General features: G+C 36.7%; 2 protein-coding genes across 6 annotated transcripts in view; one reads left to right on the plus strand and one right to left on the minus strand.

Moving 5' to 3' along the window:
- LOC127438116 (ankyrin repeat domain-containing protein 24-like) overlaps nt 1-11298 on the minus strand; it is a 30713-nt gene extending 19415 nt beyond the window's left edge. The window contains exons 1-10 of the mRNA XM_051693395.1: nt 11226-11298; nt 10929-10988; nt 6237-6367; nt 5976-6064; nt 5767-5831; nt 5418-5475; nt 5211-5281; nt 4927-5033; nt 3293-3471; nt 2807-2829 (exon numbers count right to left, since the gene is read on the minus strand). Of these exons, the coding sequence (XP_051549355.1) occupies nt 2807-2829; nt 3293-3471; nt 4927-5033; nt 5211-5281; nt 5418-5475; nt 5767-5831; nt 5976-6064; nt 6237-6367; nt 10929-10964 (759 nt within the window). The 5' untranslated portion in view covers nt 10965-10988; nt 11226-11298. The remainder of the gene's footprint in view (nt 1-2806; nt 2830-3292; nt 3472-4926; nt 5034-5210; nt 5282-5417; nt 5476-5766; nt 5832-5975; nt 6065-6236; nt 6368-10928; nt 10989-11225) is intronic.
- Nucleotides 1056-15125, plus strand: part of LOC127438119 (SH2 domain-containing adapter protein D-like) — a 51524-nt gene continuing 37454 nt past the window's right edge. For 3 of the 5 annotated variants that reach the window (XM_051693399.1, XM_051693401.1, XM_051693400.1), the window contains exon 1: nt 14388-14637. The gene's annotated coding sequence lies outside the window, so the exon portion shown is untranslated. Of the gene's footprint in view, nt 3258-14387; nt 14638-15125 lie in introns of those variants that run through there. The other 2 variants (XM_051693404.1, XM_051693403.1) reach the window with 2 other exon arrangements.

The following is a 15125-nucleotide window of genomic DNA, read 5'->3' on the forward strand; positions in this document are numbered from 1 at the left end:
GATGCGTGGATTGACTGTCTCAGAATTGGAGGCAACTGAGACTTGTCCTCCGTCACCCAGATTGAGGTGAGTAACTGCGCCACAACGAGGACCTTGTAAGAAGTAGGAATTGGGCATTCCAAAATTGGGGAGAAAAGGGGATAAAATGAATATGTATGTATATATATATAAACTACTAATATGACAAAGAATCACATACTTAAAAGTGAAGAGTTTAGTTTTTTAATGTTAATTACTTTCTCCTATTTCAGCTTAATATGCAGAGACAAATATAAGTAAGTCATTTGTAGGTTGATTTTCACGAATATTACTGTTGCTCTGTGCTGCTATCAAAACAGTACTGTTTATTTAGGAATCCCTACTAACCCAACATAGCAACATTGGCTCAACCAATGGTTTTGTTCACTCAGTACATTTACATATGCAATTATAATTGAGCTACAGCGTTTTTTTGCAAGGTCAAGCTATAGTTTTCATCTCTTTGTCCACATATACAGTTGTGCTCAAAAGTTTGTATACCCTGGCAGAAATTGTGAAATTTTGGCATTGATTTTGAAAATATAACTGATCATGCAAAAAAACTGTCTTTTATTTAAGGATAGTGATCATGTGAAGCCATTTATTATCACATAGTTGTTTGGCTCCTTTTTAAATCATAATGATAACAGAAATCACCCAAATGGCCCTGATCAAAAGTTTACATACCCTTGAATGTTTGGCCTTGTTACAGACACACAAGGTGACACACACAGGTTTAAATGTCAATTAAAGTTTAATTTCCCACACCTGTGGCTTTTTAATTTCAATTAGTGTCTGTGTATAAATAGTCAATGAGTTTGTTAGCTCTCACGTGGATGCACTGAGCAGGCTAGATACTGAAGCATGGGGAGCAGAATAGAACTGTCAAAAGACCTGCGTAACAAGGTAATGGAACTTTATAAAGATGGAAAAGGATATAAAAAGATATCCAAAGCCTTGAAAATGCCAGTCAGTACTGTTCAATCACTTATTAAGAAGTGGAAAATTTGGGGATCTCTTGGTACCAAGCCAAGGTCAGGTAGACCAAGAAAGATTTCAGCCACAACTGCCAGAAGAATTGTTCGTGATACAAAGAAAAACCCACTGGTAACCTCAGGAGAAATACAGGCTGCTCTGGAAAAAAGACGGTGTGGTTGTTTCAAGGAGCACAATACGATGATACTTGAACAAAAATGAGCTGCATGGTCGAGTTGCCAGACAGAAGCCTTTACTGCGCCAATGCCACAAAAGAGCCCGGTTACAATATGCCCGACAACACCTTGACACGCCACACAGCTTCTGGCACACTGTAATTAGGAGTGATGAGACCAAAATAGAGCTTTATGGTCACAACCATAAGCGCTATGTTTGGAGAGGGGTCAACAAGGCCTATAGCGAAAAGAATACCATCCCCACTGTGAAGCATGGTGGTGGCTCACTGATGTTTTGGGGGGGTGTGAGCTCTAAAGGCATGGGAAATCTTGTGAAAATTGATGGCAAGATGAATGCAGCATGTTATCAGAAAATACTGGCAGACAATTTGCATTCTTCTGCATGAAAGCTGCGCATGGGACACTCTTGGACTTTCCAGCATGACAATGACCCTAAGCACAAGGCCAAGTTGACCCTCCAGTGGCTACAGCAGAAAAAGGTGAAGGTTCTGGAGTGGCATCCCTTACATTATCAAGCCACTCTGGGGAGATCTCAAATGTGCGGTTCATGCAAGCCGACCATAGACTTTGCATGACCTGGAGGCATTTTGCCAAGACGAATGGGCAGCTATACCACCTGCAAGAATTTGGGGCCTCATAGACAACTATTACAAAAGACTGCATGCTGTCATTGATGCTAAAGGGGGCAATACACAGCATTAAGAACTAAGGGTATGCAGACTTTTGAACAGGGGTCATTTCATTTTTTTCTTTGTTGCCATGTTTTGTTTTATGATTGTGCCATTCTGTTATAACCTACAGTTGAATATGAATCCCATAAGAAATAAAAGAAATGTGTTTTGCCTGCTCACTCATGTTTTTTTTTTTTAATGGTACATATATTGCCAATTCTCAAAGAGTATGCAAACTTTTGAGCACAACTGAAGGAAAGACCTTAGCTTAGAATGTGTCAAATACACTACATGCATCACCTGTGTCTTTCAGAGCATGCATGTAACGCCAAGGCCAGTTGTGGTCTGATTAACATATACATGCTGGAAGAAGCCGAGCTGCAATCGCATTATCCAGATCTGTAAATCCAACTTTGCAAAAATTGGACTGGTACGATTTCAGTCAGACTAAAGCGTTTATATAACATTTTAAAAAGACAAATTATTGTTTTAATCTGAAATCAAACTTTTAAAGTGCATTGAAACGTACTGAGTGACGCGTGTGGATGTCAAGATTTTCACGGAAAATGGCTTACATTTCGAGTTGTTTCTCACCAAAAAATAACGTATACCTATGCAAGACTTGGAATATGAGGTATGAGCTGCATGGACTACATTTGTGCTATTTTTTTAAGCTTTGAAGTGAGTCATTATCAACTGCCATTGGGTTGAATAGACAGATCAGGATATTAATTAAATTAAAATGTGTTCCGCATAAGAAAGAAAGTCATATGGTTTGGAACAACATGAGGGTGAGTAAATGATGACAGAATTTTCATTTTTGGGAGAACTATCCCTTTAAGGATTTTCTGGGGTTTGGTTACTTGTATGTACTGTATATGATAAGTGTTGATAGAGGTTTTTTTTGTTGTTGTTGTTTTTTTAAATGCCATTTGTAACAATTACCTCTTCAATTGAACCCTCAGCAGCTGGGAATGCACAGGACAGAAACAAGAAACAGACAGCAATGCAGTGAGACCCAACACACACAAATGCACACACTACAGTTCCAAGTTCAAATACATTACTATATATAATCTTCCCGTTCTGCCACATGAACACTATTGCAGTAAAAAAGGCAACATGAAAGCAGACAGCCAGCAGAAATATCACTCTGTCGGGGGGCCGACCACAGGGGTCCTTTATTAACACTGGGATCCGTTTCTAGCACAGTTCAACATATGCTTCCAATCAGTCTGAAGTAGCTTTGTAACTCGAGTTAGCAAACTTTTCTGTGTTTTCATCTGTCAACCCAAAGTAACATCTGCTTTTTAGTCCCACTTCTCAGATTACGAGTGTACCCGAATGGATGTGGGGGCCAAACCTCAGAAGACACCAGATGGTCCCTCTCTCAAAGGTAAGGGCTGGATGAGGGTGTGTTTGTATGGTTACCTGTGGCCCTGCCACCTCCATTTTGCAGAAGCTGGGTTATATTTTGGTTGCCGGCAGCAATGCTGTAGTGGGTGGATTTGTGTCCCAGGGCGTCGGTTAGATGTGGGTTGGCTCCGCCCTTCAGTAACACCGCTACAGTCTCCATGCTGTCACTTTCACAGGCCAGCATCAGAGCTGATCTACTTCACAACAAATAAAAGTACCAGACAGGACAAATATAGGAGAAAGGCATCTTAATAATGCACTGATACATATACAAACATTTAAAACCCCACCAATTAAAGGGATAGTTCTCTCAAAAATGACAATTCTGTCATCATTTACTGGTCTTTTCCATCCAATGAAAGTGAATGAGGATGGACACTGTTAAGCTCCAAAAATAAAAAAAAGCACCCACAAAAGTATCATAAAACTATAGTGCATATAACTTGTGTCATTATTCCCTCAAATCTCATTCGCCAATATCCATTTGGGATTCATTCGGGAACCAGACCACACTTGCAATTGCTGTATGTTTTGCGCTACAGATTCAAAAGAACCGGCTCAAAAGACTAATTTGTTCAGGAAACGAACTACAATGGTCGCGCTGTATGTTTCGCACTCTAGATTCAAAAGGTCCACTCAAAGAGTCATTTGTTCGGGAATCGGACTACACTGGTTGTGCTGTTTTTCTTCGCGATGTAGATTCAAATTAACCGGCTCATAAGAATCCTTCATTCGGGAATAGGACTACACTAGTCACAGTGTATGTTTTGTGCTCTAGATTAAAAAGAACCGACTCAAAAGAGTCATTCGTTCAGGAATCAGAATACACTGGTCGCGCTGTTTGTTTCATGCTGTACATTCAAAAGGACCGACTCAAAAGAGTCATTCGTTCTGGAATTGGACTACACTAGTCATGCTGTATGTTTGATGCTGTAGATTCAAAAGAACTGACTCAAAAGACTAATTTGTTTGGCAGTTGTAGCGCTGTATGTTTCACGCTGTAGATTCAAAAGAATAATTAGTTTATAATTTGTACTATGCTGGTTGCGCTGTATGTTTTGCGCTCTAGATTAAAATGAACCGAATCATAAGAGTCATTCATTCGGGAACTGGACTACACTGGTCGCACAGTATGTTTCATGCAGTAGATTCAAAAGAACTGACTCATAAAAGTAATTAGGTCAGGAATTGGACTACACTTGTCGCGCTGTATGTTTTGCGCTGTAGATTCAAAAGGACCAACACAAAAGAGTAATACATTCTGGAACTGGACTACACTAGTCGTGCTGTATGTTTCACGCCCTAGATTCAAAAGAACCAACTCATAAGAGTCATTCGTTCGGGAATCGGACTACACTGGTATGTATTGCGCTGCTGATTTAGTTGCGGTTTTGCAGTGCTGCTAAATCATGGTACAGGAAACACTATCAGAGTATTTAATGTTTAAGAACCATTAATGGAAACAACAGTCATGAACATCAATTCGTTCCAGTATTTTTTTTTAAACATGGAAGCGGTTCTCTGTTCCCAACCCTACCAAATGTTTTTTTTTTTAAATAGTCGAACAGTTTTGTAACAAAATGAGGCTGAATAAATAAATACAAAAGTTTTGTTTTTGTGTGAACTATCCCTTTAAGAGCATCTCTAACCTGCCCTGGTTGTCCTGTATATTAGGATTTGCTCCTCGTTCTAAAAGGAAAGCGCACAACTCCACTCTGCTCATCTGGGCTCCTAAGATCAATGGAGTTGATCCATCCTAAGAGAAAGCAGGAAGTTAGAACCTTTAGAACTAAACTTGCAACTTTGTCTACTCAACATCTGACAGAAGCTTCTTAATACCGCAATGAAAAGCAGATATATAATTTTAAAAAGCTAAATCATTAATTAACATTATTAACTAAAATATATTTTTACCATAATAAAATGCACCTACTTCATCTTGAGCATCAAGGTTGGCCTTAAAGTCCCACAGAGTTTCAGTGCAAGACAAGCAGCCACTTACAGCTGCTCGAAGACAAAGAGAAATAAAAAAAAAAGTCTATAACATAAAGAGTCTCCTTTTACTGTATATACACATATACAGTTCCATATAATATTCATTAGTTAGAATCTATTGCTAATGGCTTGTAGAACATGTTACCAGCATGGTGCAGAGAAGTCCTTCCAAAACTGTCTGTGGAATCGATGGGCATCCTCTCCTAAAGAGTGAAGAGTAAAAATGTACTTCAAATAATTAGTACATTTCATTTATTTCTAAAAAAAAATAAAAAATAAAAATAAGAGTAACGATAAACTTCTCCATGCAGAATAACTGCAAATATTAAAGGAGGAATATAGAGATATACAGTATAACTGCATATATACTGTAAACAGAGTACACATACTGTATTAAACACTCACAATACTCTTCTGTTATAAACCATCAACTTTATGCCTTTAAAATGTCCTTAAACACTTGGAAGTACTTTAATGAGACGAATGAATGTTACCTGAAGAAGTCTCTTTAGGCATTCTGAGTGTCCATTCTTGGCAGCAAGATGGAGAGCATTAAACCCTACAGAGAGTTATGAATGGGCCATCAATCCTTTCGCATGTGAGGAAAATTGCAGATTTGATAGATTATAACCTCCGGCACTGGTTTATAGGATTTCTGTATAGTTTAGAAACCGCAGTAAGTAAACTATTGATTGAAGTTTACCTGTGCCATCTGTTACACTGATGTCCACCCCATGGGAGAGAATGACCTCGAGACAGTCCAGCTGACCTCGAGATGCACAAAGATGAAACCTGTACATGCAATGTTACATACTAAATATTTTAGTTCATGGAATATGTTTTGATAAGAAAAAAAGTAGTTTGGAACAACATGAGGGTGAATAAATTATGACAGAATTGTAATTTTTTGGGGTGAACTATCGCTTTAACATCCGTGTTGAAACCAAAATTTACAGTAACTCACGCTGATTTCCCCTCTGCATCCAGTTTGGATGGACAAAGACTTTTCTTCACCAGCAGTGTTGATACTTTTTCCAGATCATTCTGTTCCACCGCCTGCAGCAGTCTGTCGTCTGTCTTACTCCAGTCCTGACTCTAAAAATACACAGAAACACACAGATCAGCTTATAGCGTCTACCCACCTTATAAAAGTTTATTCTATCCACAATTTGCAAAAGAAATCAGGTCAAGAGAACTAAATGATGAACAATGAAATAAAAAATAAAAAAACATTTTTGTTTACACTGCAAAGAAGTAAATCTTGTTTTCCGATAAAAATATCTAAACATCCAAAAACATGATAAATAGGATTCTTTCTGGGCATGGAAGCCAAATTCCACCTTCCGAAATAAAAAAGGTAATTCTGACTTTTTATTTCACAATTGTGACTTTATTTGTTGTAATAGCAAGTTTATATCTCACAATTGCAAATTTATATCTTGAAATTGTAACTTTATTTCTCGCATTTCCGACTTTATAACTCGCAATTGCAGCTTTATACCTCGGATTGCACGTTTACATCTTACAGTTGCAACTTTTTTTCTCACAACTGCTACTTTATATCTCAGAACTGCAAATGTATAGCTCACAATTGCAACTTCAAATCTCACAATTGGAACATAATTTCTCCTAATTACAACTTTATTACTTGCAATTGCAACTTTATTCCTCCTAATTGCAACTTTATCACTTGCAATTACAACTTTATCACTCGCATTTGCAACTTTATTTCTCCTAATTACAACTTTATTACTTGCAATTACAACTTAATAACTCACAACTGCAACTTTAGTTCTCACAATTACATCTTACAGTTGCAACTTTATTTCTCGCAGTTGCAACTATATCTTGGAACTGCAAATTTATAGCTCACAATTGCAACTTTATATCTTGCAATTGCAACTTAATTTTTTGCAATTGTAACTTTATTGCTCGGAATTAAAAAAAATTCTTTGTCACAATTGCAACTTCATAATTCGCAATTACAACTTTATATCTCTCGATTGCAACTTTATTTCATGCAATTACAACTTTTTTCATGCAATTACAACTTTATCTCTCACAATTGCAAATATTATTTTTCACAATTACGACTTTAAAACTTGCAATTGTAACTTTATACCTCGGAATTGCACATTTAATTGTTACAGTTGCAACTTTATTTCTCACAATTGCGACTTTATTTCTCGCAATTACAACTTTATAACTCGCAACTGCAACTTCATATCTCTCGATTGCAACTTAATTTTCGCAATTGCAACTTTTATCTAGGAATTGCGGATTTATATCTTACAATTGCGACTTTACATTTCACAATTCCGACTTTATATCTTGGAATTGTACATTTCTTTCTCACAATTGCAACTTTATATATTGCAATTGCAACTTTATTTCTTGCAATTTTGCACTTTATATCTCGGAATTGTGAGTTTTATATTTTACAACTGTGACTATTTCTCTTGAGATATAAACTTGCATATTACAAGAAATAAAGTCGCAATTGCCAAATATGAACCTGCAATTACAAGAAATAAAGTCACAGTTTTGAGACATGAAGTCAGAATTACCTTTTTTATTTTTGTCATCTGGCATACAATACAAAATACTGATTAAATAATGATTTTTTGCTGTTTGTATGCCACCTAAGGAGGGGCTGTACGTACCGTAATAGCGCCGTAACAAATGCAGAAGTGTTTCATTGGACTCAAGATCGCATGAGGATCCATAGAGATCAAATAAATACAAAACCTCTGCTACCTTCCGCCACCCATCCACATAACCAAGCCAAAAATGACATAAAACTGTCAAAATAGACAAATAAATAAATAAATAAAAATACTGTACTTCCACTAAATATTTTTACACAGAAGTTCTACTCCTCTACCAAAGCTACAGTATCACACAAGAGCTATCGTAAATCAAGGTTATGACTTAATACTCTGTCTATAACACTAAGACTGGACAATGTTAATTTTCTGAAGGCCAAAAATGCCAATAAATTCAGATAAAACATCTGTACATCACTGTGATTATAAATCCGAATGCAGAAATCCTTTAAAAGCAGCTTTTTCTTGCAACTCTTGTTATTTGGTCCTGCTTTGCTGTCTGCAGAGATATACGACACACACTGCAGTCACTGCCTGGCACACATACACACACAATCCTCCCTGTCCCGGCGTCCTGCTTTCTTACACTCCATCCAAGCTATGTCTTACTTATCCCAGATTTACTTCCATTTATTTTACTGTTCTCTCTGTTTCCTGTGTGTCATGACTCGGCAAGTCAGTTTCTGGACCCAGAGCTACTGAATTAGCATCAAAGGGGGTGAATGCACAGTCATCATTCAGACTAAATGGAAGTATCACAATAAACACAGCTTGCAATCTAGTTGTTTAATGCACACTAGTGTATTACTTTCATGCTAACTCAATATGATTTAATGACTTTCAGAATCTTGGAAAACTTGCCACATTTCTATGTATTCAGGCTGTCACAACTGCTTTGGCCTCTTTATGTAATCCCAGACTGACTCAATGGTGTTGAGATTCGGGCTCTGTTGGGGCCATAACATCTGTTGCAAGACTACTTTTTCTACTTCTATGCTTTTCTATTTGCAAAAGGAATGTTTGGAAATCTAGAACTGATGTCTCCAATTAACACACTAAAGCAGAAGATGCAAAATAACCATCTTAAGACAAATGTTTTTGTGAAACATCTAATGTGACTAAGATTTTGCACAGCACTGCAGATAAAACTTAATCTAACATAATCTCATAGATCCATTGTTGACTTTTTGACCCCCACCAGTAACAGACACAGTATCATTGTGGATATCTGACCCAGACATAAGGCTTGAATGAAAGATGGTATGAAAACAAAGAGAAAAAATCAGCTAACATTCTCTCCCCTACAGTAGGTCATCTATCTCGTCCTCCCAACATAACCTTGAATCTGATACACAACTAGCAGTCGACCGATAGTGGATTATGCCGATAACCAGTGTTGGTGTAATCCAATTACAAAGTAATTAGTTACTGTAATCTAATTATTTTAGACAAAAATGTAGTGTAATGCATTATATTTTAAATTATAGTAATCAGATTACAATTACTGACTTTCAATTAATTCAATTACTCTTAAGTACATTACAGGGTTATGCTTATTTATAATATGTTATTTATGTAGAATACATTAATTATGGCCCCGTAACAAATCACTGTGATGGAGAAATTGGAGGTACTGAGTGTATAACTTGTGTGTATCAATGAAAAAGAAAGAAATAAAGATATTATTTTGAATTTGTTGCATGGAAAAGTGTTTACGAAAGTAACTTAAAAGTAAAGTAATTAGTAATGTGATTACTTTTTCAATTAAGTAATTAGGGAAGTAACTTGATTAAAATTTTAGATAATTACTAATTTGTAGTGGATTACAATTTTAAGTAATTTACCCAACACTGCCAATAACCAATTAATTGGCTGATAGTTTTTTTAAATGTATTTACAGAATGAAGAAAAAATGTCCCAAAAGCAGTTTACTGTGCAACCAAAATCTCAATAATAACCAGAAAAAGAGTTTGTGCATAACGCTACACTTAAAGAAAATTCAGAACATGACATGTTAAATAAGATGTTTATTTAAATTTAACTAAGTTTGTTCAAGCACCATGTATATCATATTTCTAATTAGAAGTTATTACATTTACTAAAATGTTTAAGTTAAATTTACTCACCCACTTTAATGAATATGTCATAAAGTTAAGTAGATTTTACTTAGTTTTATTAAGATTTACTTAGAAAAACTGTGTTCAGAAAAATACAAATGAAGTAAATCTTACTAGTAATTTTTTTTTCCAGTCTATATACAAGATATAAATACACTGGGGACTCTTATTTCGAAATGACAGAGACTTGGCTACCTTACAATTTTCTATATGTATTAATTAAGTATAATTATTTACCAAATGAAGCTTTTTATAGCCTATATATTCAATAGATAAAGACTTTATATGTGTATATTTTTACCAGATGAGATTTATTGATGAGGAAAAAACTATCGGCATAGATTTTTTGCCGATTACCGATAGTTCCAGAAAGCAACTATCGGCACAGATTAATCGGTATAACCGATACCTCTATACAAAACACCTCAGTTGGAGGCAAACACAGTTAACATTTTAAAAGACTATTATAGAATTTTAGAGATCAGAGATCTGTATGTAACTTTGGTTAAAGGGTTGTATAGCTGCCTTTCATGAAATCCATGCAAATTTTTCTATTCAACTTTTCGAACAAAATGTTATGCTGACACAACATTTACATTATATCTACATCTGCACTATATGTATGGTATATTATGAGAGTCAGTCTTTGTATGTGTGATTGTGTGTGTTTCAATTATTGAACACTAGTAGAGATCTCTGGTTGCAGATGCCTTCTTCATACTGGCATGTGCCTCTACTGGTAAAACACATTTGCATCCGCCATGTCAAACAGAATTCAACAAGTATCCAAAAAAAACAAAAACTTAAAAGAACTTAAATAGTATCAGTAGTATCAAGCAATGAGAAACAGTGAGAGAACATAATGGTTCTGATTCATCATCAAACAGACTTAAGTTAGAAGACATTTAACACTCTGTGAGTGAATTATTTTACCTCTGTCTTCTTAAACTTTGCCTTTAATGTTTTCATCTTCTCCTAAAGCACGTGCATTAACTGAAATGAATGAAAACAAAAACAAGCCACTAATGTGCCTGCAGTCAAGATAAATCACATTTTAAAACTGGATTTGATGACATTTAATCGATGACCATTCGGCATATAGTTTATTATGTATCAGTGCCAATAACTGACTACTATTCTGATAGAAACCACATCTTTGAAGCAGACTCAACACTTTTTTATAAAGAATATAAAAATCTCGCGCAAATACAACAAGATAAAATGACTTACATTGTATGCTTGTTGATGTTACTCTTTGCTTTCCAGTGGGCTATTGAGTATATGATGCCCAGAAGTGGGGTGCCCTATCCGATAATGACGTCATTTGCGGAATACACATGCCAGTTAGCCTTCCGCTGGACTTGGCTGACTAGGCACAAAATCTGACCAATCAGATGCGAGGAGCGGGCAACAGTGTGTTTGATTGGCAGGTCCAACCGCATGTTTCTCACACAGGTTTCATGCGCGATTCACTGAGACGCGCTTATTTCTCTGTATTATATTTTAAAATATCTGATTATTAAAGCACACATTTTCTTAAGTCATGAGTTTTAAAAACCCACTGACCAATGTGCTTTGTGGTGGAAGGCGGGATATCATTTTCATTCCCATGCATTGCGTTACGTTCACTGAACATTCTGACATATGAGATAGTTTTGAATGGTTTAAATGACCGTTTTGTGTGTTTTATTTCACAGTTTACTCTTACATTGTCGATTCTAACATTTATTTTTAAAATTATGTATATTTGCTTGTGCGTTTTTGTGGTAATACATGTGGCTCACCGCATGGTGGCGACAGACACCGAGCACATGTTCAAAGTGACTTCACATCTGGTTTTACAGCTTAAAAACAATGTCAACACAAAGCACATATTGAATATGTACGAGTAATCGATAGACCAGTACCATGCTTACATTTCTTAATGAGCACCATAAGACATTATTTTAAGTTCCTGTGATTTACAGTCATGAGCAACCTTTCACAGAATCATACAAATGTGACTAGCTTCATCAGAAGCTTCATTAGCATGTCAATAAAGTGTTTACATTGTCAAAGCATTTCTAAACATTTTAAAAGCATTTTCTGATTTCAAGTATTCCTGTACAAGTATATGTAAACCTATAAATGCATATACAGTTTGGGAGCATAAACTGGCATACCTGAGGACAACATTTTTTTACATCTAACACAATTTCAATAAAGTACATATGATATTTACCACATATTAACCCTTTTCCCTATTTCCTTCTTTCTCTTTTTAGCAAAGACCCATTTCCATCACTGTTCTTGCTTCTCCTGGTCTTTTCTTTGTCCCAGGAGGCCCTTCCTCTCTCTAACATGTCCCTGTTTGATAGGGGCAATTTAGAAAAGTGAGGGGAAATGTGTGTCGACGCTGGCTGGCTGGGGGTGGTGAATGGTGTCTGCTATGACCTCATCCCTCCATCCCTGTGGAGAGAAAAGAGTTAGATCATGGCGTAAAAACAGTGTCTGTCTGTCTATCTATCTATCTATCTATCTATCTATCTATCTATCTATCCATTCATCCTTCAATTTACTCATTGTTTTAAGGTGACCTTTTCAATACGTGCTGGAAATTTGGGTTCTTTATGTGATTATTCCATTAATGCAAACAAATGATTGACTACTTTGCTCCGGTCCTTGAATCTGATTGGAGGAGCTACACTATTTGTATCACTCCGCTTCTCCATGTTCATGGCTTTCCAAACAGTGGAGGGGATTTTGATTCATTGTATACTTTAATTTCATTTACAGATTCGTTCAGTGATAATTTGTGGAGATTGCATATTTACTCCAGTAGATGGTGACAAATGAGCATCTTTTATTTTATGACTGAATCTACGTCAACATTAATTCGGATACATTTGAAAATGGTGTTTTCGTTTCAAAACGTTTTCCATCAACACTGCTGTTTTCAAGTATTTTTTAAAAGTTGCACGTCCAGACTAAAACTAATAAAAACTCTTAAATCCCCTTACTGCGCAAGTGAAAAATCGCCGTTTGAATTGCAATTGTCCTCGTATTCCATAGCCGGACAGCAATTCTTCCCATAAACTTCCCGTCGCCTTTGAAGGAATTCAATGTGCAGGTTTTACAAATTAACATTTATCTTTAACAACGCTATCAGAGTGAATAGCAGGCACAACAACGGTGTTAAAACATGAGCCGCCATCTTTTTCCCCCAGTTTGGAATGCCCAATTCCCAATGCGCTCTAAGTCCTCATGGTGGCGTAGTGACTCGCCTTAAACCGGGTGGCGGAGGACGAATCGCAGTTGACTCTGCTTCCGAGACCGTCAATCCACGCATCTTATCAAGTGGCTTGTTTTGCACGTTACCGCGGAGACCTAGCGCGTGTGGAGGCTTCACGCTATTCTCCGCGGCATCCACGCACAACTCACCATGCGCCCCACCGAGAGCGAGAACCACAATATAGCGACCAAGAGGAGATTACCCCAATGTGACTCTACCCACCCTAGCAACCAAGCCAGCTGGTTGCTTAGGAAGCCTGCTGGAGTCACTCAGCACGCCCTGGATTTGACCTTGCGACTCACATGGGCCGCCATCTTGATTGTTTGACAACAAATACTAATCCTTTTCAGATATCTCCACTTTCCCTGTCCACACTACAACACGAGGATGACATTTTCAAATTTATTCACTTGAGAGATTGTTTTCGAAAAGCTCAGTTTTCACGATCAAAAACTTTGTCTCAGTGTGAAGGCCAAAACGTAGAGAAAAAGATGCGTTTTCAAACGAAAACGAATTAGTGTGGACGAGTCATTCGATTATTGACTGAACTGATTCGTTAAAAAAACAGTCGTTTACCACCGAAACAACGGATGTGAACGAGAACGAGAACGATTTGTTCGCTTAAAAAATTTGCTCAAAAACACCAAACGAAATTCCATTAATTAAAAAAAGAGCAGTGCAGAGAGCGGCGTGTGCTTCTTTTGAGACTTTTTTCGCTGGAGGAGAATAAATGCACAAACTAACTGGCCATTTTTTTTTTTTTTTTTGTCTGAACTTAGGTCATTTGATATAGTTTACTTGTTTGTTGAACTGTTGTATAAAAGCAATAACACAATCGTAATCGCGCTAATTTTCACGGGCTAATACAGGAGCTTGCTTGTGGTCCTGATAGTTGCTAAATTTACTTATTATCAAAATAGTTGTTTGTTTAAGCACTAGCCTGCTATACATAGTTGATGCTGATATTTATTTCATTATTTTATATATGTTGTTATACATTAACAGTCATTCTTAAAATGCACCAGCAAAACGATTAATCTACAAGACACTATGCTAACAAGATTTTCGTAGTTTTATTCCACACAGCTTCGAACTAATAACTGTCGGCTAAAGGGAAAATACAACACCTCCGTGAGGACCTCCCCTTTAAACGCTCCAGCTCTCTTTTCCCTGTCCACACTCTCACTTACAATCGGATGCATTCAGACGATCTTTACTGTTCTTCTCATGTTGTCATATATTCTCCAGGAGATCGGACATTCTTTGTCAGATTATTGGCGCGCGTCTTTTTATTCTCTTGACACATTGTAACATTCGTACCACGGGACACGCGACTGGAGTTCCATTAGAATTTCATCTGAAATCACAAATGTGAGTAACATCAACTTGATCTTCTCAAAGCTGTTTCATTTCCAGATAACCACTCATTATGACCTGAAACGAAAGTGTCAGATGTTCCTAGAAGAAGCGCGTCTATTCCTGTTTAGAAGAAGTTCTCACTGATCTCACAGAGTCGTTCAATTAAACATGTCATTATACGAATTTATTGGCAATGTTTATGTGAAATCATTTCATCTGATGGTAGAACTGAAACGGTCTAATAATAATGTGTCCCGTTGATGCAGCTGCACATCAGAAGCACGTGTGAACCACTGGTTTGTTTGCTTTTGTTCTTAAACAGCTTGTTGCAGGCACCAGTTCAGCAGCTTTATTTTCCATCTGCAAGAGAAGAAATCTAATTAACCTCATACAGTATGTGGTTCATCTTTAAAACACCTCATACCGATCATAGAACTAAATATGAACATTGAAAAACCAGTACTTTTTACATTTAAGAATGTGGATGTAAGCAGTTGCAT

The sequence above is a fragment of the Myxocyprinus asiaticus genome, chromosome 49 (genome assembly GCF_019703515.2).
Source record: "Myxocyprinus asiaticus isolate MX2 ecotype Aquarium Trade chromosome 49, UBuf_Myxa_2, whole genome shotgun sequence".
In the NCBI taxonomy this organism is placed as follows: Eukaryota; Metazoa; Chordata; class Actinopteri; order Cypriniformes; family Catostomidae; genus Myxocyprinus; species Myxocyprinus asiaticus.